General features: G+C 48.6%; 3 protein-coding genes across 8 annotated transcripts in view; 1 reads left to right on the top strand and 2 right to left on the bottom strand.

Moving 5' to 3' along the window:
* Window positions 1-1699: 1699 nt before the first annotated feature.
* ZBTB6 (zinc finger and BTB domain containing 6) lies at window positions 1700-8422 on the bottom strand. Its single transcript, XM_028715589.2, has 2 exons — window positions 8234-8422; window positions 1700-3708 (listed from the first exon to the last, which is right to left on the bottom strand). The coding sequence occupies exon 2, from the start codon at window positions 3696-3698 to the stop codon at window positions 2412-2414; it is 1287 nt and encodes a 428-aa protein (XP_028571422.2). The 5' UTR covers window positions 3699-3708; window positions 8234-8422; the 3' UTR covers window positions 1700-2411.
* A 3230-nt stretch (window positions 8423-11652) lies between these two features.
* On the bottom strand, window positions 11653-17744 carry ZBTB26 (zinc finger and BTB domain containing 26). 4 transcript variants are annotated; one of them, XM_028715988.2, is made up of 2 exons: window positions 17598-17744; window positions 11653-15713 (listed from the first exon to the last, which is right to left on the bottom strand). In XM_028715988.2, exon 2 carries the CDS (start codon window positions 15701-15703, stop codon window positions 14360-14362), a length of 1344 nt encoding a protein of 447 aa, XP_028571821.2. In that variant the 5' UTR covers window positions 15704-15713; window positions 17598-17744; the 3' UTR covers window positions 11653-14359. The 4 variants fall into 4 exon arrangements, with proteins under 4 accessions (XP_028571821.2, XP_028571822.2, XP_077778816.1 ...); XM_028715989.2 differs by having other exon boundaries at window positions 17593-17731; XM_077922690.1 differs by lacking the exon at window positions 17598-17744 and adding an exon at window positions 16241-16388.
* Window positions 17745-17899: 155 nt separating this feature from the next.
* The window catches only part of RABGAP1 (RAB GTPase activating protein 1), a 92445-nt gene continuing 87061 nt past the window's right edge, over window positions 17900-23283 (top strand). For 2 of the 3 annotated variants that reach the window (XM_028715973.2, XM_077922687.1), the window contains exon 1: window positions 17900-18054. The gene's annotated coding sequence lies outside the window, so the exon portion shown is untranslated. The remainder of the gene's footprint in view (window positions 18055-23283) is intronic. The other variant, XM_028715974.2, reaches the window with a different exon arrangement.

Below are 23283 nucleotides of genomic sequence, written 5' to 3'. Positions count from 1 at the left end.
TGGGCCACCCCAAACTAACGATCAAATCACACGTCATGTCCATGGGCACAGCCTGCCCCCCCAAAAAACACACGGATCCACGGCTTCCTGGCAACTGTACTGTACTGAAAAGACTCAGTGCCCAGCCCTCTCACACCAAGCTGCCTCTCATAAAATTAAGATTGTGGGTGACTTGGGTCCCACCAGCACTATGCTTTGCAGCACACTCAAGCACCCTGTGAGGAGGGCAAAATTTCTGTTATAGGAAGTCAGACCATAGGTTCATGCAGCTGAATACTGTCTACACTGACTGGCAGCAGCTGTAAAGGATTTCAGGCAGCAAGTGTCTCTCAGCTCTCCCTGGAGATGCCATCGGGTTTAGAACCTGGGACCTTCTGCATGCAAGTCAGATAATCTACCCCTGATGTAGCCCACTGTACTTCCCCTAAAATGGGTGGGGGGGTGTTTCCCTCCACACCCAGAATCACCATTTAACAACATCCTCACTGGCTGCAAACACCAGGTGCTCCCAACATGCGATAGCCCACAAAGTCTAGGGGGAAGAGAGAGAACTTAAGCTGTAGATAACCTTATTTTTTATGACACAACATACAAAGGTAAGCCAGAGTAACAAATGGTCTAAAGAAACAACAGTGCCATAAATTTCTGGTCTTTTTCACCACCATCCTTAAATACCAGACCTCTGAGGCCTATTTTCATCAAAGAATTAAACAGCACTTAGGAAATCCACAAGAAAATGAATATATCATATAGAGATAACCTAACCTGTTCACTGAGCGGAACGTGCCAGCACCAACACACACCAAACCAGTCCACATGTTTCAGCCAGAAGCAGCAGAGCAAAATCTTCAGCTGAAACTGATCTGGTTACAATCACACTCTTGGGCGTCTGATTGGTCCTCCTGACTGCCACTTGCCTCCCCCAGTTAAAAGTTCTAGCTTCTAAGAGAAACATTAAGCTGTAATCTTCTTTTAAGAAACAACAAAAGATAAAGCGTGAAAGTGGTGTCTCTGCTCCATGCAAACACAAAATCCAACAGCATTCGTTGCAGCTGCACAGTTTTCCTGCCATGAGAGAAATCAGTAACAACCCATTAAATATTTAATTCACAGTTGCCTCCACTAAAACACCAGCGGTCCAAGACTTAATTTTTCTTTCAAGATTTGGGCTCAAGTCGTCTTGCAAAAAGTACTACTACTAGTAATAATAATAATAGCAATTGTAATTAATAATAATAATAACAACATCATAATCACCACCAGCAACCGAAAAAACTAAGTGCTGTGCAAAAGTAAAATAAGTCCCCTAAAGTTTTTTTCTTCACCCCACACATCTGTTCATCCCTTGACAACTCACCCCCCACTCCCGGAAAGGGATGGGGGGGGGGAGATGAATTTTGTTCCATTTCCTGTTACAGATAGGTAGCCGTGTTGGTCTGGCATAGTCAAAACAAAAAAAATTCCTTCCAGTAGCACCTTAAAGACCAACTAAGTTAGTTCTTGGTATGAGCTTTCGTGTGCATGCACACTTCTTCAGATACACTGAAACAGAAGTTGCCAGATCCTTCTATATATTGAGAAGGTGGGGAGGGGTATTACTCAGAAGGGTGGTGGGAATGGGTGATTGGCAGAGGCTCATCACAGCTATCTGCAAATCACCCATTCCCACCACCCTTCTGAGTAATACCCCTCCCCACCTTCTCAATATATAGAAGGATCTGGCAACTTCTGTTTCAGTGTATCTGAAGAAGTGTGCATGCACACGAAAGCTCATACCAAGAACTAACTTAGTTCCATTTCCTGTTTGTGTATAGGATGTTCTCATCTCGGATGGGCAACTGGTTCTCCAACAAGCCTCCATGAACATCACCAGCGGAAATGTTGTGCTACATCTAAACACCCATCTTGTAGGGTTGAGATCCAAAAGAGAGGCTGACCTCTATACTTGCAAAGGAGCTGACCTTGCTGCACACTAGAGATGCAGTATTACAGTATTTTAATATATCTTTTTGGAAACCGCCCAGAGTGGCTGGGGAAGCCCAGCCAGATGGGCAGGGTATAAATAATAAATTATTATTATTATGATTATAGAGATGGAGAACTCCTTTGGCTCAGTGGGCCAGATCTTTACCTCCCCCCACTTCACGGGCCAACTGTGCATTTTGATGGCTGCTGACAGATGGTTGGGTGGTCCCACTTTTGTCAACATTTGGGGTCTACTTTGCAAAGCAGCACCTAGCAGAATTGTACCAGGCGCTCCCACCCACCCACTGATGTCAACCAGTGATTTCGGCAGATGGGCAAGTGGGCGTGGTCTGTGGGAAACAGCCTCGCAGGGTGATGTGGAAAACCCCTCACCTGGTGGGCTGGGGGTTTCCCAAACCTGCTCTACAAACCCTCCCCACCTCCCACTAGTCGTAGTCTATTCTGACTTCCGTAATGGAGTCAAAGGTGGCTTTGTCCACGCTGCCCCTCCCGTGTACAGACGTCAGGTGCTTCTTGAGGGCAGACTTGTGCTTGAAGTCCATGTCACAGCAGTGGCACTTGTAGGGCCGGTCCCCACTGTGGATGTTCAGGTGGTCCTGGAGGGTGCTTTTGGCTGTAAACGTCTTCAGGCAGACCATGCACTGGAAGGGACGGATGCCCATGTGTCCACGGATGTGCCGGTTCAGGTTCTTCTTCTGCGTGAATGTCTTCCCACACTGCAGGCACAGGAACAGCTTGTGCATCTTCAGGTGGCGGAGGTAGTTCTCCAGGTGGAGAAATCCCCTGGGGCACTTGGGGCATTGGTGCCGCCACGAGTAAGCAGAGTCCCCTGGGCTCTGGAACCCACCTGTGGCCGTTCTGTTGGCTCCTTCCGGATTCTCCCCGCCAAAGTCTTGGAACTGATCCCTGGGCACTTCTGTGACCCTGCTCTCCACCGTTGAATTGATCAAAGAGTGCTGAGTCTCGGGGAAGTACAAGTTTGATTTGGAGGAGGTGCACGGCTGTGGAAACTGCTCACCTTCCACATTAGGAGCGCTGATGGAATCCATTCGGATAATGCAGATTTCGTTGTCCTTATACCCTATCTTGACAGTTGATATCTCAGGGCTTTTAACGTTCTTTGTTTCTGATAGCAAGCTCTGCATGGGCAGCTGCTGAAGGTCCCCCTTTTCCAGTTTTATATGATCCTCTGAATTCACAGGGCTGTCTTCAGAAATCTCAATGATTTCACAGTCTTTATCAGGGCAGCCACCGCTGCATTCCAGTTCTGTCTCGGAGGAGTGGCACTTCTCAGGGCTGGCCCGGCTGCCCTCCACGGCCGCGTCAATCTCCAGGTACCTGGACAGTGCCTCCGTGCACTTTTCCACAATGTGCACCATCTGCAGGTAACTTGCAGCCGTAAGGTACTTGAGAAGCTCCTTCTTCTTCACCTCCAGAGCTCCCGTGTAGCAGGAGAGGAGCAGCTTCCGGCCCACCTCGGCACTCTGCAAGATGGTGATTCGCACCTGCTTGGACTGGGTGAGCAGGAACTGGTCCCGCATGAACGTGGAGCAAGCGGCGAAGATGACTTTGTGCCCTTGGAACTCAGTGTCGTTGATGTAGATGGAGACATCGCAAAATAGGTTCTGCTGTCTCAGGAGGTTCATCTTCTGCAGCATGGCGCCCCCCTGCTGCTCAAACTGGAAGTGCAGCACATCCGAGTCGGCCGCCATAGTGGTGATTCTGTTTGGGGAAGTGGGGTGGTGGAAACAAAAGAAAAAAGAAAGGTGCATTCCATACAAAGCTCATCAGGTTGTTTATTATTATTATTATTTTTCATTATTTATACCCCGCCCATCTGGCTGGTCTTCCCAAGCCACTCTGGGCGGCTTCCAACAAAATATTAAAATACCGTAATACAGCACACATTAAAAGCTTCCCTAAACAGGGCTGCCTTCAGATGTCTTCAAAAAGTCTGGTAGTTGTTTTTCTCTTTGATATCTGGTGGGAGGGTGTTCCACAGGGTGGGCACCACCACCGAGAAGGCCCTCTGCCTGGTTCCCTGTAACTTGGCTTCTCACAGCGAGGGAACTGCCAGAAGGCCCTCGGCGCTGGACCTCAGTGTCCAGGTAGAACAAAGGGTGTGCAGACGCTTATTTGAATATCCTCCACTGCACTCCGACGACAATGGCCTATTTAGTGGGTCCTACAATATTTGTGACCTGAGGCAGCTGCCTCACTCTATCTCATAGTGGAATCCTGCCAGGAAGCTGAAGGGTGAAACATTCATGACAAACAAAACAAGCAACATCTTCACACAATGCAGAGTTAAAATTATTGAATTCCCTGAGGCTAGATGTGCTGGTGAAGGACACGGGTTGCGCTGTGGGTTAAACCACAGAGCCTAGGACTTGCTGATCAGAAGGTCAGTGGTTCAAATCCCCATGACGGGGTGAGCTCCCGTTGCTCGGTCCCTGCTCCTGCCAACCTAGCAGTTCGAAAACACGTCAAAGTGCAAGTAGATAAATAGGTACCGCTCCGGCGGGAAGGTAAGCGGCGTTTCCATGCGCTGCTCTGGTTCGCCAGAAGCGGCTTAGTCATGCTGGCCACATGACCCGGAAACTGTACGCTGGCTCCCTTGGCCAATAAAGCGAGATGAGCGCCACAACCCCAGAGTCAGCCATGACTGGAGCTAATGGTCAGGGGTCCCTTTACCTTTACCTTTAGATGTGCTGGCAGCCACTTGTTTGCTTTTGGGCAAAGTTCAAGGTGTTGGTACTGACATATAAGTTCCTATGCACCTCAGGACCAGGTTCCTTTAGAGACAACCTTGTCCCTCTGTCCACGCACTAGATCACTGCAGTCTGCAGGAGAGCTTCTCCTGTAAGGTCCGAAGACCTCAGAAGCTCACTCCATAGGAATTTGGAGCAGGGTTTTTAGTGTGGCTTCTCCTGTCCTGTGGAAGCGTATTCCTGTTGAGATACAATCAATAACCCACTATGTGCCCATTCCAGAAACAGTCAAATACATTTTTATTTAGACATGCTTTAGTGGCTGGATATATGGTTCTTTATCCTAAGTGCCCTCCGGTTGCAGCGGTTCTCCACCTGTGGGTCCCCACATGTTGTTGGACTACAACTCCCATCATCCCTGAGCTCCGGCCTTGCTAGCTATGCGGTGATGGGAGTTGTAGTTCAACAACATCTGGGGACCCACAGGTGGAGAAAGGCTGGTAGGGTTTTAGTCTTGTTTTAAATGTATTTGCTACTTTTGTGTTTTTTACTGTTTTAAATGTGTGTGTAAAGCCCTTTGGAACAATAGTTTAGAATGTGGTTAATTAATTCTAATAGTATTTAGAAGGCTTTAAAAGGGTGGTGGCTGACTCTCATCCCAGGGGCTTAGTAAGGCCTCCAAGCGAACGTTTCTAGCAGCAAAAACTCGCCAATTTTGGGAGTGGCAGCAAAAAGAGAAATACAGTAGAAACAGTGTTGGTAGTGGAAAGAGGAGAGGGGTGTGTGTGTGACAGTGTAGAGTGTACACACCCACCGCTGGCATAAGGTCTCACGAGGGTTGGCCAATGGTGGATGCAGCCTTCAAGCCAAAAAAGAAGGCTCTCATTGGCTACTAGTCATGATGTGAGAAACGAGTAGCGCTGTGGTCTAAACCATTAAGCCTCTTGGGCTTGCCGATCAGAAGGTCGGCGGTTTGAATTCGCACGATGGGGTGAGCTAGCAGTTTGAAAGCATACCAGTGCAAGTAGAGAAATAGGTACTGCTGTGATGGGAAGGTAAACGGCGTTTCCGTGCGCTCTGGCTTCCGCCACGGTGTCCTGTTGCACCAGAAGCGGTTTAGTCCTGCTGGCCACATGATCCGGAAAGCTGTCTGTGGACAAACGCCAGCTCCCTTGGCCTGAAGCAAAATGAACGCCGCACCCCGTAGTTGCCTTTGACTGGACTTAACTGTCCAGGGGTCCTTTACCTTTCTTTTTTGTTTACTAGTCATGATGGCTATGCACTGCCTTTAGGATCAGAGGCAATGTGCCCTGGGATACCAGTCACTGCGGGCGGTCAAGAGCAGGAGAGGGCTGTTGTGTTCATGCCCTGCTGTGGGCTCAGGAAGCAGGATACAGAACTAGACAGAGCCCAATGGGACTCTTCTTATTTTATTAAATGACAAGGGGTCCTGTGGCACCCTAAAGACTAACGCATTCATAAGCTTTCGTAGACTACAGTCCACTTCATCAGATAACATGAAAAATCTGTGAGATGCACGGATTGCCACTGCAAATAAGGCTAAACCTTTTGCCTCCTGCCTTTGCAACTGTTTCCAGAGGGATATTCACAACTATCTCTTGCAGAAGAATGCACAAAACAGTACTTTACAAAATTGCAAAATTCTAGTTGTTTTGGCTACATGTCTCTTGATTGTAAAGGAAAGAAATTAAAACCCTCAATGCACTTTACAAAAAGGGCAAAGGAATGAGATATAAGGGAAAACCGTTAAACAGCTCTTTTATACATTTTAGACATTTAGTCTCGTCAAAAGACAAACTCAGCAGTTCCAGAGTGTAGGTGCTGCCACACTAAAAGATTTCAAATCTGGAATGGGTAATGTACAGTATTGCACTTTTAACAGCACCGGTTCTGCAGATTTAAGCATTCAGTTGGGGATGTATAGCGTGATATATCTATAAGATATATATTCCTCGTACCTATGGGACCGTCTCTCCCGGTCTGCCCCACGGAGGACCTTAAGATCCATAAATAGCAACACCCTAGAGGTCCCGAGCCCTAAGGAAGTCAGATTAGCCTCAACCAGAGCCAGGGCCTTTTCAACACTGGCCCCGGCCTGGTGGAACGCTCTGCCTCATGAGACCAGGGCCCTGCGGGATCGGATTTCTTTCCGCAGGGCCTGTAAGACAGAGTTGTTCTGCCTAGCCTTTGGCTTGGAGTCAATTGGATTCCCTCCCCCTCTTTCATTTTTCCTTTCTCCTCCTGTGAGGAGGCTGCATTTTAATGTTTTAATGTTGTATTTTAATCTTGTTTTTAAGTTGTATTCATTCAACTTGTTTTTATTATTGGTTGTTAGCCGCCCTGAGCCCGGCCTTGGCTGGGGAGGGTGGGGTATAAATAAAAATTATTATTATTATTATTAAAGCGATCTCACAGGTAAACTGGTCCCAAACTCTTAAGGGCATTATATACTAGCAGTATATCAGTATACATTGAACTTGGCCATGCGTTATATATTTAAAACATTCAAGAAAACAGGAATATCAGCCAATAAAGATGGAGTCCTCCGATGCTTTTCATCACTCCAGGTTTCCTCCCTTTGTGCCCCCCCCCCGCCCCCAACTGATCCATCCCAAGTGCCGGTCTTTGGGATTAGTCACCATGTTTTGATTTAACCAACATCAAAAGGAAGCGCAGTTCATTTACTCCCCCACTGCTCCAAGCGGGTGTTTGTGTTTGTTCGTTTGTTTGTTTGTGTGTGTGTGTGTGTGTGTATGCGCGCGCCCATGCTGGAGGTGTAAATGGCTATCAGACTTTGAAGGGCTGGTATAACTGGAACAAGTTCATCCATTTTGTCTAATTAATTAAACTACATAGTTTTAGTTGACATTCCAATAAATGCACAATTCATTGTGACTATTTTGAACTTTGCTGTGCTACGATCTTCCTTAGTGGGTCATGCAAATAGCTTTCCATAGGGTTGGGTAGGGGGCAGTGGGGGTGAGTTCACGGAACTAGGGGTGGTGTAGAACCAAATGGGTTTGGGAACCACTGGCTTAGCAACGGTGCAGCAATATTTAGGGACGCTTTTAATGTTTGATGTATTGCTGTATTTTAATATTTGGTTGGAAGCTGCCCAGAGTGGCTGGGGAAGCCCAGCCAGATGGGCGCGGTATAAATAAATCATCATCATCATCATCATCATTATATGTGCTTCAGCAGGTGCAGCTAATTTTGCCAGGATGGGGAAGAGGAAAACAAAACAAAACAAAACAGCATCAGCAGCCCTTTAAAAATCCCCTCTTCTGCACAACAGCCCTGCTCTCTGCCTCCTGCCTGAGAGGGGCCAGGCCAACATTTCCTTCAAGGATGGAGATGCAAGCTTATTCCAGTAACTCCTTCAGGTGGGACAGCTCCCTGCTTCCTTCCAGGCATCCCTTTAAAGCCCTGGGACCTGTCAGCTGAGGCTGCCTTGCACTCTCTGCCACCTCCCCTCCTCCACACGCAACACCCCCAATTCCCTGTTCCTTGCTCACCGGTTGCTGCAGCCAGGGGTGTGGAAGAGGTCCAGACCGAATGCTTCCCAGGCAAGGGTGCAGATGGCTCAGGCGAAGGAATAAACTTCCGGCAGTCCTTCCGAGCATCACCTCTTCTCCCACTCTAACCCGGAAAAACATCAGCAGACCCATAGCCTCCCAAAATGCATGCACCTTGTTCCTGATTGGCTGCTCCTGCAACTTTTTCAACCAGCAGGGAGGGAAGAGGTAACAAAAGGCACACCACACACACACACACACACACACACACACACACACACACACACCATCCCAGAGGACATCTGCTGACTGCAGCTCTGGATATGTAATTTTTGGCAAGCAGCGCAGAGTCTCTTTCCAATAATATAGTTCCTTCCCACATTTTCTTATGAATTTCTATCCCTTTTCATATATTTGTATCCCATTCCCCTGTGAATATATGGGACGCAGGTGGCGCTGTGGGTTAAACCACAGAGTCTAGGACTTGCCGATCAGAAGGTCGGTGGTTCGAATCCCCACAACAGGGTTGCTCAGTCCCTGCTCCTGCCAACCAACAGTTCGAAAGCACGTCAAAGTGCAAGTAGATAAATAGGTACCGCTCCGGCGGGAACGTAAACGTCATTTCCGTGCGCTGCTCTGGTTCACCAGAAGTGGCTTAGTCATGCTGGCCACATGACCCGGAAGCTGAACGGCTCCCTTGGCCAATAAAGCGAGATGAGCGCCGCAACCCCAGAGTCGTCCGCGACTGGACCTGGTCAGGGGTCCCTTTACCTTTTACTCCTGTGAATGGAACTTAAATGCACCCCCTCACCCCAAATATATGCTTACCAGTATCCAGACAGCTGCCAGTGCATTCACTATCATTTTATTGTTTGTGTTCGGTTCTGTATCATTTAATCTATCTGCCTCTATGGACAGAGGCAGCAATGCTTCAAATTATCAAGTTGTTTCGTGGGAACAATGGGCAGGGAGAAGGCCCTTCCAGGCTTTCCACAAGCATCTGGATAGCCACTGTTAAGAACAGGATGCTGGCCTTGGTGGGCTCTCTTTGGCCTGACCCAGCAGGGGTCTTTTTATGTGCAATAGTATAACTGTGGGATTCATGCTTTATTTTATCTATTTCATTAATAAACTACCTTATATATATATATATATATATATATATTTGCTTTCGTAGATTTTCACGGGTATAGGAATGCAGGTTTTGGTGTCCTCGGGTGTCTTCCCGTGTAAAAGTTGGGGTGTCTAGGCCTAGACACCCCAACTTTTACACGGGAAGACACCCGAGGACACCAAAACCTGCATATATATATATATATATATGCGCGCAGCATACTCAGAGTGGCTTTCAACAATTTAACTAATAATACCACAATATAAAAGCTGAATGCTATGTAAAACTAGTTTTATTTAAATTGGGGGGGGGGCACAGACCCTAAGCAGGGCCATTCCCTGTGAAAGAAAACTAGTCTAAGTGAATGAGACTCTTGCCTCATATTATGGTGGTCTCTAATTTGCAGGCTGAGGATGGGGAAACTCTGGCCCTTCCAACACTGCTGGGCTCCCAGGTCCCGTCAGCCCCAGAGAGCACCCAATGGCCTCAATCAAAAACTGCCACGAACAGGCTTTGTTGGGAGGGATGGAGGTCTGCCTAATCTAGCCTGTTGGCCTTCAAATGTTTCCATGAGGTTTGCAATCTAGTAGTATGCCAAGCAAGTTTCTTCGTATGATAAGGGTCTTGGCTGACCAACTAAGTCCTGATATTCACCATATCCAAAGAGGTTGCTCTGCTGCCAAAGACCAATTGCTCTGCCATTTCCACCTCATTTGCCTGGATGCTTTGGGGTTGCGCTTAATGATACCAAGACGACACTGCTTCTGTTCTGAGAGAGCATCTTTCTAATCAGCAGGCCAGAATGGAAAACGACCTGAAGTTAAAATGTATACTGTGGGTTTTTTTTTTACTTTCCAACGATTCCAAGTACCAGTTTCTGGAAACCATAAGAGGGGAGAGGGCTCTTGTGCTGCTCATGTCCTGCTTGCAGGCTTGGCCACTATGGTGACAGGATGCTGGACTAAATGGGACCCCTTTGGCCGGATCCAGCAAATTCTTCTTGACATCCCAGTGCCTTTGATGAGCTGTAAACTCTGGAGAGTCTTTCAGATCTCTCTCCTGTAGCCTGCTGACCTTTTTCTTTATTTCTAAGACGGCATTATTTTACATTTTGGACAGATGGCTGTGTTTGTGCATCTTTAGATTTTGTCTAAGCTGCCTTGAACATCGATGTCTAAACAAAAGGTAAGGTATAACTTCCAGTGAATAAGAAAGATAGACAGATAGAAAGAAGATAAAATGGACGTATGGATGGTCCCCTCCCCTCCCCCTGCACTAGTGGTTAGTTATATTAGATTGAGAGGCTTGCACAATGGATAGAATATACCCCCCAAGAATTGCACTAGTATGGCATTTGCTGACCGGGTCCCCTCCACTCATTTTAGACTACAACTCCCATCTGCCTCAGGCCACACAGCTTTGCCCACATTGCCTCATTCATTTTTAGAACAGCCCCTTATGGTAGTCCAGTATTATCATTCCCGTGTTAACAGGCTGGGATTGAGAGGGATTAGCCAAAATTCCATCTAGAGCGTGCAGTACATGGGGTTCCGAGTACTGTTTAGGGTGACTGGCTGCTTTGTGCATTAGTGCTGGCTGGAGGAGATACGTATTTTATAGCAGTAAATGGCTCTAGTGTTTGTGTGAATGGCAGGAGTGGTATTGTCAGCGGTTGCGGTAAGAGTGCGTTTTATGTTAACTTGCATCAGGCTGGCTGCCCAGTGTTTACCCCCTTCATCTCTAAGTTATATAGATGCAGATAGTATGCATATTCTGTATGTTTGCATTTGGAGTAATCTTAGTCACCTAAGCTTGTGATTAGTGTAATTTATGTATTTCGATTTTCCTTACTGTAAGGAAAGCGCTGATACTGGTGAATAACAAGCAATCTGCAAATGTACTGATTAAACAAATAAGGGTCACTTGGTGTGTTTGTGGCCAAGATGAGATTCAAGCAGGCAACCTCAAAGGTCATTCGTTTAGCGGCTTAACTTGCAAAGGAGCAACCAGGATCCTGGTAGTTACTTTGCAGCAACGTATTTTTCTGCCCCACGTCTCATGTCACCTATGTCATCAGCTGTGGGGCTGTAGTTTGTGAGTTGAGGTAGAACAGCCTCACGGGTCAACTTAGGAGCCCTGCTGGGCTAACCTGGCCCATGGGCCAGAGGTTCCCCACTGCTGATTTAGTAACACCGCCCCCCCCCCCCCGCTCTCTTGTAATGAATAACATTCTGCTTGGAAACTCCCCCCCTCCCAACCTTGCAAAGCAGCTGACAACGATCACGGATCACATTTCACATTAGGAGGTGGTGCAGTTGTTTTATTTCGAAGCCACTGTGATGACTTGGCACACACAACGTTGAGTGGTCTTTTGGTCCTGCGTACAAGAGCACATTCACAGATCAAAAGCAGCCTATGTTCTCTCCAGGAGGGGTATTTGCAAAGCTTTTACCCTATGCAAATTCACAAGGGGCCCAACCCACTCGCACTTGCTGACATGGAGAAAAGGGGCGGGGTTCGTGATGGTTGTGGCTCCACCCACATTTCATCATGAGCCTCCCACCCCACAGTGGAACTCCCATAAGCCCCAGTCAACATTGCCAAAGATCACGGATGAGGGGAGCTGTAGCCCAGGAACATTTGGAGGGCTACAGACACGCTGCCCTTGTGCTGGACACTTTAAGGAGGATCCAACTGCTAGTTGAAATGGGAGTCACCCCTTCCCCAAATTCAGTCTCACAACAGGGGAAGCAGGAGAGATGAGGAAGTGAGACAAAGACCCTGGTTTGCATGTAAAGCTGAAGAAAACTATGGCTAAGTGTATGAATGGGTGAGTACTCACAGCAAAAACCGCCTCAAAGGTTCCACCATCTTCCTGCTCTGCTGCATCCGGCCAGAGCTAAACTCTAGGGTGGATACGCCTGACAAACTGCGATCAATAAACTAAGAACGAACTATGGCTACAGCTCCTGGCTTGCTTGAAATCAAAAAAGGTGGGGGGGGGCGGGAGGGGGTCTCAGCTTGTGGCACTCTCCTGCTTCTCTTTTTACTTCTCATGGGACCAAGAATGAGTGGATGTGGCTCCTGTGGGCAGATGCCAGCAGAGGCCCCAGGCGAGGAACAGCGCATGCAGTCCAGGCGAGGCGTGGAGGGTGCTCTTCACCCTCCGCGCCTCCTGCCCCCGCTGGGAGAGCGCTTGAGCGCAAAGTGGGGGCAGGAGGTGCAGAAGCACTGGCCCACCGGTTGGGGCCTCCAGCAGTGGATGGGAGAGTGCTTGTGTGCTGCACGAAGCATGGGGAAGGTCATCTTCACCCTCCCTGGTATGCAGCTCCCGCCACCAGCAGGCTGCAATGGGGATCTATGTGGGGAGGGGGCTGGTTTGTGCAACCCAAACTGCGCGCCTGGGGCACAGCCCCCTCAGCTTTATGCAAAATTGAATGCTATTCCTTCCAAGTCATGGCAGCACGTATCACCCTCCCTTACAGTTCAGCCTCACAACAGCAGTGAGAGAGACTCCTTCAAGAGAATCCCTGTTCCATTTCCTGCTTCCTGCTCTCAGGCCAGAGTAGTCTGCAAAGAGAATGGTGCAGAGGGACAGGCAGCCCAGGGTCGGCCTGAAAGAGACTCCTATCCTGCCATACAGGCATGACTGCAGGGTGACACTGATGCTATAACTCACAATAAATAAATATTTAACCATTATTTGACTGCTCAAGCATTCTTCCCTCCTCACAGGTGTAATCCCAAGCTCGGGAGGTAACAATCTGCTAACCACCTTGGGTTCCTGCGCCTTTAAGAGCTCTGATGTCTTGGAGGTGTGGTAGGGGGCCAGTTATGCCAACTCCACCCACCTCGCCACCTGTAACAGGACATCTGAATTATCTCACAAGTGCCTACAGGATTCCAAGCAGCATCCACAATGCAGGGTGAGATACTGGCCCAGGCCCAAGAGCTTGCAGTCAGTGTCATGGAAGGAAGGGCTCGAGGGTGAGGTCAAGGACTGAGGAGGTAAAGGAAACAAAGAGACACTGCAGGTGAGGACAGGAATAGTCAGGTGTGGCAGAGGGAGGCTCCAGGAGCAAGCCTGGAAGCCACACAAAGCAGAAGAGGGGGGAGCCTGGCAGGCTGCTGGACAGAAAAACGGATGCCACTTCCGATGAGAGGAACAACATGAGAGAAAGGCCCAGAAGAAAACAAAGACAACTGGGGCATGCAAGTTTAGCCTTTCTAGTCTAAGCACATACTTTCCACAAAGGGTGGGTTGGGTTGTTGGGGACAGGAACTCAGCCTGGGCAGAGGCACAGAGGCGATTGCCATATTCTGTAGCAGCAGCCTTCACCCATTTTAAACCAGGAAAGCGACTTCACTCACAACAGTCAAACAAGTTTAGGGGTGAAAATGGTCAGCTAGAGGGCAAGAAGAACAGAAGGCAAGAAGTATCCAATGTTAAACAATACAGTTTTAAAAAATCACAGATGGACTAACAAATATTAAGAGCTTATAATTATCCAGTGCTTTCTCCCCATAAGAACTCAAAATCCCCCCCCCCCGTTGAAAAACATATCTATCACAGGGTATGTCTTTATTTACTCTTTCAGCCCACAAACTGGTAACTGCTTCTTGGAGGTACAATTCAACTACCCTTCAAAAAAAGGGGGCCATCCAGCGCTGCCTTACCTAAATATCAAAGGAGGCAGGCTTAGGCCTCTGTTCTTTCCACACTAGGGACAAAGACACTTGGAGTCACCAAACACATCAAACCACTCTAGGGCAGAAGACTTGCTACAATTTTCAGTTCAGCCCCCACAGCTCATCCAGCAGAGCCTCTTGGGCTGATGTTGTTGTTGCTTAGTCGTTTAGTCGTGTCCTAATCTTCGTGACCCCATGGACCAGAGCACGCCAGGCACTCCTGTCTTAGGCTGATACCCAAGTCCAAAGACTGAAGCAGCTCTTCACGGCTCTTCCTGCCCCAATGCTCATAGAGAGGTGCTCCATCACCCATTTCAACTCGCTCAGGCACTTTCACTCCGCAAACTGAGCACTGCCTGTGCCAGTTTCCCGGTGTCCAGCACCTGACTGGCCTCGGCCTGCTGGCAGCCTTTTGAGTCTGTGCCTGAGCTGCAGCTGAAGGAGTCAAAATCCACGGCAATGTCCTGGACGTTCCTCTCATTGGCGTTGTCAAAGCTGTTCTTGCCATGGAGCTGCTTGAGGTGCTTCCTAAGGACGGGCTTGTGGGCAAAAACCATGTCACAGTAGTTGCATTTGTGGGGCTTGTCCCCACTGTGCAGGTTGAGATGGTCCTGTAAGGAGCACTTCTGCGAGAAGGTCTTCCCACAGATCTTGCACTGGAAGGGCTTGATGCCCGCATGCACCCGCATGTGCCGATGCAAGTTGCCCTTCTGTGTGAAGGTCTTGCCGCACAGCAGGCACATGAAAAGCTTGTGCATCTTCAAGTGGTTGGCGTAGTTCTCCAGATGCCGGAAAACACGTGTGCACTTGGGGCACTGGTGGTGCCACTGAAGGCCTTTGTCCACCCCCCGGTTGCTTGTGCCAAACATGTCTTTGGAAGCCATGATGAGGCTGTCTCCCCCCATGTACGAGAGGGTGTAGTTGTGGAGTTGGCCTTGCTCCAGGTCACCAGCTCGGTTCTCCACCGTGGAATTGATGAGGGAGTGCTGAGGCTCTGATGAGTGGAGGCTGTTCTGCTGCTCTGAGGAAATAAACTGGCTCTGGTCCTTCTTGCTTCTGACCTCTGCAACCTCCCCAATGGACTCCACCTTCACAATTTGGATGTCGCTATCGTCCATGTCCAGGCTGTCTTCAGAGGGTTGGATGCATGGAGAGTCTGGAAGCAAGGAGTCATCTTCCTCCTCCTCCTCCTTACTCCCCATCCTTGGGCACTCGTTTGGCTCTGAAGAGTCAGTCTGCTGCGGCTGCTTCCCCTCCTCCTTGTTTTCAAGCTGATGTTTTGGCCGGATGAATTTCCACAGGGCCTGTGTGCAGCGCTCCACAATGTGGCTCATCTGAAGAAAACTAGCCGCCGTCAGGTAGTTCACCAACTCCATCTCGGGAAACTCCAGGACACCAGTGTAGCAGGACAGAAGCAGCTGCCTCCCAACCTCCGAACTCTGGAGGATGGAGATTTTCACTTCCTTGGAGTCATTCAGCAGGAACTGATCCCTTAGGAAAGGGGAGCCAGCAGCAAAGACTATCTTGTGGCCGTGAACCTCAAGGTTGTCTATGTGGACCGTGACATCACAAAACTTCTTCTCTTCCCTCAGCTTGTCCATTTTTTGCAGCATGGAGTCCCCATAGTTGTCGAACTGGAAGTGGAGGCTATCAGTTCTCTTGGTCATGTTGACAAACCTGAAAGGGGCAAGTGGATGAATACTGTGAATGCCACAGAAAGAAATAGTTTCAAGACTGTACTAGCTTTAAACCAAAAAAGATTCAGACATCAGAAACACAGTGGCGATCTACGACCATAATCAGAGGCCTGCCACTTTCTTCCCCTGTAGCTCTTGTAATGATCACATCATCACAATAATTACTGTTTTCTCAGTTTCCCTGCTTGTCCCAAACCCAATATTGCTAAAAGAAGTGACTGGACTGTGGAAATCACATTTGCTGTTGGAAAGAACCTTAGAAATTAGGTTATTTGCAGTGCAACCGCGAATGCATTTACTCAGGAATAAGTCTTACTAAGTTCAGTGGAGCTTACCCTCGGATAAGCGTGCACAGGACTCCAGCCTTACAAAGAAACAAAATGGAAAATAAACATAATAACTGTGGGGGGTGGGGAGGTGTTTCTGAGCAGTCAAAGCAGCAGAGATGCACCATCTCATCTCAACCTACCAATGACATTAAGCACCGAAAAAGGCAAAGGCATCAACCTCTTCACTGGAGGTTTTGAAAGGGAGGCTGGACAGCCACTTGTCAGGTATTCCTTAGCTGTGATTATTGCACTGCAGGGGGCTGGACTAAATGACCCTAGATGACACAGCTGGTGTGGGATGGTGCTGAGGCCACAACTCAGAGATAGAGTACCTGCTTTGCACACAGAAGGTACCAGCTGAACCCACTCCTCCCCTGAAAAATACACAGACGCCTTCTTGAAGGTCACCAGCTCCTCACGTGACTGTACTTTGGCTCTTTCAAATTCAACACTGAGAAGAGAGGATCACTACAGTACCTCACTCACAAACATAAGAAGAGCCTGCTGGATAAGGTCAGTGGTCCATCTAATCCAGCAACCTGTTCTCACAGTGGCCGACCAGATACCAGAACATGAGCACAAGAACACTCTCCCCTCCCATGGTTTCCAGCAGCTAGTATTCAGAAGCATTATTGCCTCCAATCAAGGAGGTGGAACATAGCTATCCTGCTCAGCAGCCATTGACAGTAGCTTATCTCCTCCATGAATTCAGCTAATTCTCTTTAAAAGCCATCCAAATTAGTGGCCATCACTGCCCAGGGGCAAAACACGAGCATAGGAAGAGCCTGCAGGATCAGGCTAGTGGCCAACTCAGTCCAGTGACCTGTCCTCACAGTAGTCAACCCCAAATGCAGAAAAAGGGAAACCCGCAAGCAGAACCCGAGCACAAGGGCTGCAGTCTTCCCTCCTATGGTTCCAGCACCTGGCATTCAGGAGCGTTTACTGTCTCAGACCATGACGCAGAACATAGCCTTTGTGGTTGACAGCATTATCTCCTCTGTGAATCCGCCCAGTCCCCTTTTAAAGCCACCCAAGTTGGGGTGAAGAATAGCCCCGCAGGTGAATCGGGCCCAGTGTGTGTGTGAGGAGGTTATCTAGCCCAGCCTCTGTCCTCACGGCCACCAACCAGATGCCTGTTATAGGAAGACCAGAAGCAGCGCTGCTGCAGCATCAGCATCAGCACAAGAGCAGCTCTCCCGTCCATCATTAAGCGCGCTGTCAAAACAACCACCACCCTCAAGTCCCACTCCGCCACCCCCACGTCCCCACTCCCTCCTTTTAGCCAAACCACGCCTCTCAACCTCCAGCTGCATTTATGGAGCAGAAAAACGGCGGCGGCGGCGGCGGACCGCTGTCATGAATGCGGAGGGCGATGGTCAGCTGGGCTCCGCCTCGTAACGCCCCCCCTCCCACCCGCAATCGGAGCGCTCCTGAGGTGGGACAACCTCCGCCGGGTCTAGTGGCCGCGAGTTCCACCAGTCAACGGCAAGCGGGGAGGATCGCCGGCCCCCCACAGACCCCCAGCCTCACCCCACCTCCTCTCCGCCTCCCCCAGGCGGCGCAGCCACGGGGCTGGCCCGAGGGGCGCGGGAAGGACCGCGCGGCCAGCGGAGCTCCTCCGCCACCTCCTCCTCCTCCGCCACCGGAAGCTTGAATCCCCGCAACACCCCCCCGCAGCCCCACTTCCGGCGCCGCTTCTTTCTTTCCAGAGAGGAGAGGGATAGACGGGTTGCTAAGGAAGAGGACGGGGCGCGGGGGGGCGGGACCGGAAGCGCTGGGAGCCGGAAGTGGCCGGGCGCCCGTCTTCCGGCCGAGCCCCGGTCACGTGAGGGCGGAAGGCGGGGAAGGAGGCGGAGGCGGGGGGCGGGATCGAGGTTGCGAGGCGGCCCGACTGAGGCCCGGCGGTGGCGGCGGCGGCGGCTGCGCTGCTGCTGCTGCTCCTGCTCCTCCTCTTCCCGCTGCCCGAGGAGGCAGACGGAGGCCTTCGAGAGGGTAAGCCGGGCGCCGCCCAGCCCGTACCGGAGCGGGGCTGTGGGGCGGGAGGGCGCTGGCCGCCCCTGAGAGGATCCGGGGCTGGGCCGGCCGGGGGGGCGGCGGCAGGGAGGGAGGGAGAAGCAGCCGCCGCCCTCGCCCTCGGGCGCTGCAACCCCGGGAGGGTCGGCGCTCCTTGTGTGGAAACAGCGGTTGGCCGGGCGCTTAGCCCTCCCTGGTCTCAGGGATCGAGGGGTGGGTGGGGCTGGGGGCCGGCTCGCCATTATTTATTATTATGGGTAGCTATGACATGTACGTACCGTCCCACATCCGTTAATCCCAGGGCGGTTCACAGCATGAAAATGAAAGGTTAAAGCACAAAATGCGGAATGACAAGAACAAAACAGACCAGTAACACACACACCCCCCCGCCCCAATTCCAACAAACCCCTTTCCAAGGATATAGGATGTCAGTAAGCTCAAGGCCTGGTTGAAGAAGGTTTGCCACCCCCCCCGCACCTAAAGGTGTATAATGATGCTGCCAGGCAGTCCTCCCTGAAGAGAGCATCCCATAAACGGGGAGCCACCACAGAAAAGGACCATTCTGGTGTTGCCACCACCCTCCGGACCTCTCACAGGGGAGGCACAGGTGACAATAGCAGGGTTTGGGTTGATAAATTTGGCCCATGCATAACACTTACAAACGATTGTCATGTCACCCCTTGGTCATATTTTCTCCAAACTAAATGCTTTCAGGTTCTGCAATCCTTTCTTGCTTGGCTGCAACCCCTATGTGGATTCCTGCTTCTGGAGTGTAACAAAATCTTCCTTATATTACTTATTTTAACAATAATTCCTCTTTGTACAGTGGCTTTTTTATGGATCTTCTCAGTAGACACCTGTATAAATGTAGACATTCATATTATTATTTTGCACCCCCTCGGCTCACCTTCCTATGCAGCGGAACCACCCGCACCTAAATCCTGTGCTGGTAACTCCTATCATTCTTGACCACATTGCTGGGTGGGGCTGATGGGAGTTGGTGTACAGCAATTTGTGGAGGACACCAGGTTCTGCATTCCTGACATAAAAGCTACTGCTGTTGTCATGATAATGCTCTCTTGGAGCAGGCACACAAAGAAGGGCCTCATAATTTGGTATACAAATGATGTTAAATAAAAATAAATTATTTGCAATTGTGTTGGGGTGCTGCTGTTGCTCTTGCCAACACCTGGTGTTGCTTTGGTGTTGCATATCCTCTGTGCTGTCTCACCATTCCTAAAGACTCCAGTGTGATGGAGAGTATTGCATGAGAAGTGGTGAGGCCCAAGTTCAAATCCCCTTTCAGTCATAAAACACAGTGGGCAACCTTGGGCCAGTCGTTCTCTTTCTCAGCCTGACCTACTTCACAGGATTGTTGTGAGCATAAAGGCAGGCGGAGGGGAGTAGGCCCCCGCTTGCTGCCTTGAGCTCCACGGAAGAAAAGTGAAAGTTAAATTTACTGAATAAACTGGGTAGTTGTTTTTGTTGTTATTGATGATATTGAAAATAATAATCATGACACAGTATTATTAGCAGTGATAACAATATAGTGGCTGTTTGTGTTGTGATTCCACTAAAAAGTACCTGAGACAAGTGCAGTAAAATTTCTGTAGCTGCGTTTCTTTGTCTCAGGCAATATTTTGGTGTCCATGGTATGAGCCTTCACATGTTTTGGGTTAATAGTCCACAGAACAGCCCTGTAAGTTATGCTGGTTTGAGTAGCTCTGCAGTGTAAGTATGTGTATTGTGGGAAAGACTGAGAGAAAAGTAGCGTTCATAAAGGTAGCCAGTGATGCTGCAGCTGAGGTTTTAATTGGGGGCCTCTTTCAGTACAGTGGAACCTCGAGTTGCGGACATAATCTGTCCTGTTGGCACATCTGCAATTCGAAGCATTCGTATCCAGAAGTGCCACGTCTGCACAAAGGGCGATTTAGTGCTTCTGCACATGTGCAAAGCGCGATTTAGTGCTTCTGCACATGCACGAGCAGCAAAATCCGGAAGTAACCATTCTGGTACATCCGGATTGCAGTGGGACACAACTTGAAAAGACGTAACCTGGAGCGGACGCAACATGAGGTATGACTGTACAGTAACATCTCTGTATGTGTCATAAAAGCCCTGAGATGTAGGCTGGTACTGACTACTCATGTAATGGTGAGTTGATAGCTTGAGCTCTTAACTCATGGATCTTCTCAGCTCAGCTCCTCATTCTGTACCTTGATTGAGGGGAACCATGGAAGTTAGAAGATTTGAGCTGCTGACCTAGTGTTGTCCCAAATGGAGGAGGATTGCAGAGCTTTGCCAAATCCTTAGGAAAAGCTGGTTGAAAAAATATTTATCTTGGATTTTGTATTTATTTATGTAATAAAATTTACACACTGCTTTAAAAGCTTCAAAGTGGTTTACAAAAGATAAAACAGTACACTCGTACCTTGCTTCTCGAGTGGCTTAGTTGCCGAACAAATTGGCTCCCGAATGCCGCAAACCCAGAAGTAAGTGTTCTGGTTGGCAGACGTTTTTCGGAAGCCGAATGTCTGATGCAGCTTCCGCTTGAGTGCAGGACGCTCCTGCAGCCAATCAGAAGCCGTGCCTTGGTTTTTGAATGGTTTTGTGAGTCGAACGGACTCCTGGAATGGATTAAGTTCGAGAAACAAGGTACCACTGTAAAATCAAGAACCCCACTTCAAAACATATAAAAGTTAAAATGCTAAAGCAAGTTAAAATCACCTCGACTTTCTAGGCATCTGGATGGGCTTGTCTAAACAGGAATGTTTTTAGTAGGTGCCAGAAAGAGTACAGTGAAGATGTCTGCTTTATCTCAGTATGCAGGGAGTTTTGAAGCGTAGGGTGCCATGTTTTTCTCTTGTAGGTGAAGACAGAAGAATAGGGAGGTTCTTGAGATGGTTTTCCTTTGTGGTGGTTTGATGTCAACATCTATGGTATTGTTTGCCAACCTGGCATCCTCCACATGTTTTGGATTGCAATTCCCATCAGTCCCAGTCATTGTGGCCATGCTGGCTGGGACTGAAGCGAGTTACAGCCCAAAACATCTGGAGGGCAGCAGGTTGACAAAGACTGGCCCGTGTAGTCTGGTTTCATGCCCCACTCCTCTCGGTTTCTTGGCCCTTCTCCTTTCAGCTACATGGGAGTCCATAAAATTTATCTGAAGGTGTTTTAGAGCTGACCTGCTTCAAATGAAACAACACCACGATGGTAGCCAGGTCTGTGGGACGAAGCACTCATGCTTGCTTCTATAGTTTCTGTAGGGTGTTCGCTTACAAAGCTAGGATGGGGTGGAGAGGGGTGTGTGTGTGTTGCTGGGCTGTTGACAATCTGATTGCTGTAGCAGGGAGAAGTGAAGCTGCAAGGGTGTGTGCACCCCAGAAGTGCCTGGGCTGTGTTAGGAATACAAGTGTTAGGAATACAAAGGCTTTATCCATGCAACGTGTGTGTGAGGGGATAAACTTAGCCAGCACAAGATTAGTACTGGTTTGGCAACAATATTGTGTGGTTGGGGAAAGAACGAGGTTTTTCTGACTTTTACAAGAGGGAGTGGTGAAAAACAGTAAACTTGTTGTCTTTTATTCCTGTATATATCTGATTTGGCATTTGGTGTTTGTTTTAAGTTTTAAGAGAGGAACTGAACCGGAATTAGAACAGTGCACATACACAAGACGCACACTGCAAAGGCGTGGGGGAGGGAGGGGGAATGAAAATCAGTTGACACCACAGCCATCTGCCTGCCACTGCCCCACCCCCTGAGGTATTTGCTATGCTGGCTTAGTTGGATGAGCATGTTATGCTTAGAATTACCTGATTGCAGGCTGTAACTCCTTTGATAAAGGACAGGGAGTGTTTGTGTAGCTTGAGCACCAGCTTCTTGGTCCCACAATACAGTGTGCATAACTAAGAGTGCTACAGCACAATACTGGAAAGAAATTGGTTGTGATGGCAGGGAGAGGCAGAACTCATGGACCACAATCCAGCCAAACCCAAGCATTTTAGACTTGCAATTTTTTTCAGTGGAGGAGTAAAGCACAATGACCAGTCTGTCCCCAGTGAGATCAAGGGGACATAAAAAGTGCTCAACTTTGGCCTTGTTATATGCCTGCCTGCCTGCTTGCTTGCTCACCCCCATTGCAAAATCTTTTAAAAAGGGTGTGTTTAATGTGGTTTTCAAAGGTTAACAAAAGAACAGGGAAATTCTAGAATATTTGACATTTCACAATGGTTCAAGAAATTGCAAAAAACTAAAAACAGACTGTGCAACTAAAGAAGAATAAAAGGGAGGTTGGATATTTGGTCTTGTTTGTAAAGTATGATAGCAAATGTGTATACACTGATGTGTCTCAGGAGCTCTATGTCTGTTGGTATGCATTGAAACTGATTGCTTTTTGAAGTTCATACAAAAGAAGGCTTTGACAATTTTCAGCATAGCCTGATGATCACTAATTCCTTAGACCACAGTTTCCCAAATTTGGGTTTCCAGCTGTTTTTGGACCACAACTCCCACCATCACTAGCTAGCAGGACCAACGGTCAGGGATGATGGGAACTGTAGTCCAAAAAGTCTGGGGGCTGAAGTTTGGGAAGCCCTGCCTTAGATTATTGAAAGCTTCAACTGTGACCCAGAGTTTCTGAGAAGTAATTGGTATCCAGAGAATTACTATTTATTTATAATACTTGTATCCTGTTTTATAGCCTTGAGTGAAGGTTATAAAAAACAAATAAATGTAATGTAACGTTGCCTTCTCCTGATTTATGCCCCAGACAGTCTTCAGCAGTCTTGTATCACTGTTTTGAGGTGGCCTGCCCTGGAAAATACTTTTAGTTTGAAACACCAACCAGAGAGTCCAAAGAGTTGTCAAATTTTTTTAGGTCCATCTCTGGAGCGGAGCCTGTAGTTCATCATCAGTTTATTTGTATGCAGTTTTTCCACAGTGGACCTCAAAGTGGCTCACAACATACCAAATGAACAATAATTATAACTCAAAAAACCCCATTAAGAACAATTAGGGACAACTATAATATTAATGAACACAAAAAATCAAGCCATACAGAAGTGCTGTAAGTAACCTAACCTAATTTAGCATCTTAAAATTAAACAAGAAAGAACTTCAAGCTTTTCCTGCCCGGTGTTGTTGGGCTATAACTCCCACCTTCCTTGGGTAGGATACCTGTGGGGGTTGCAGTCCAAAATCACCTGGAG

This window comes from Podarcis muralis, chromosome Z (genome assembly GCF_964188315.1).
Source record: "Podarcis muralis chromosome Z, rPodMur119.hap1.1, whole genome shotgun sequence".
Lineage (NCBI taxonomy): Eukaryota > Metazoa > Chordata > Lepidosauria > Squamata > Lacertidae > Podarcis > Podarcis muralis.
Note: the sequence above shows the minus strand (reverse complement) of the source record. Positions and strands in the feature narration are given on the sequence as shown.

Bases quoted from the DNA above. Each gene is read 5' to 3' on its own strand.
- ZBTB6 (XM_028715589.2), bottom strand. From the start codon at position 3,698: ATGGCGGCCGACTCGGATGTGCTGCACTTCCAGTTTGAGCAGCAGGGG.
- ZBTB26 (XM_028715987.2), bottom strand. From the start codon at position 16,187: ATGGTGCATCTCTGCTGCTTTGACTGCTCAGAAACACCTCCCCACCCC. The intron at 15,714-16,068 runs GTAAGCTCCACT...TGCCCCTTTCAG, and splicing joins CTGTGCACGCTTATCCGAGG to GTTTGTCAACATGACCAAGA.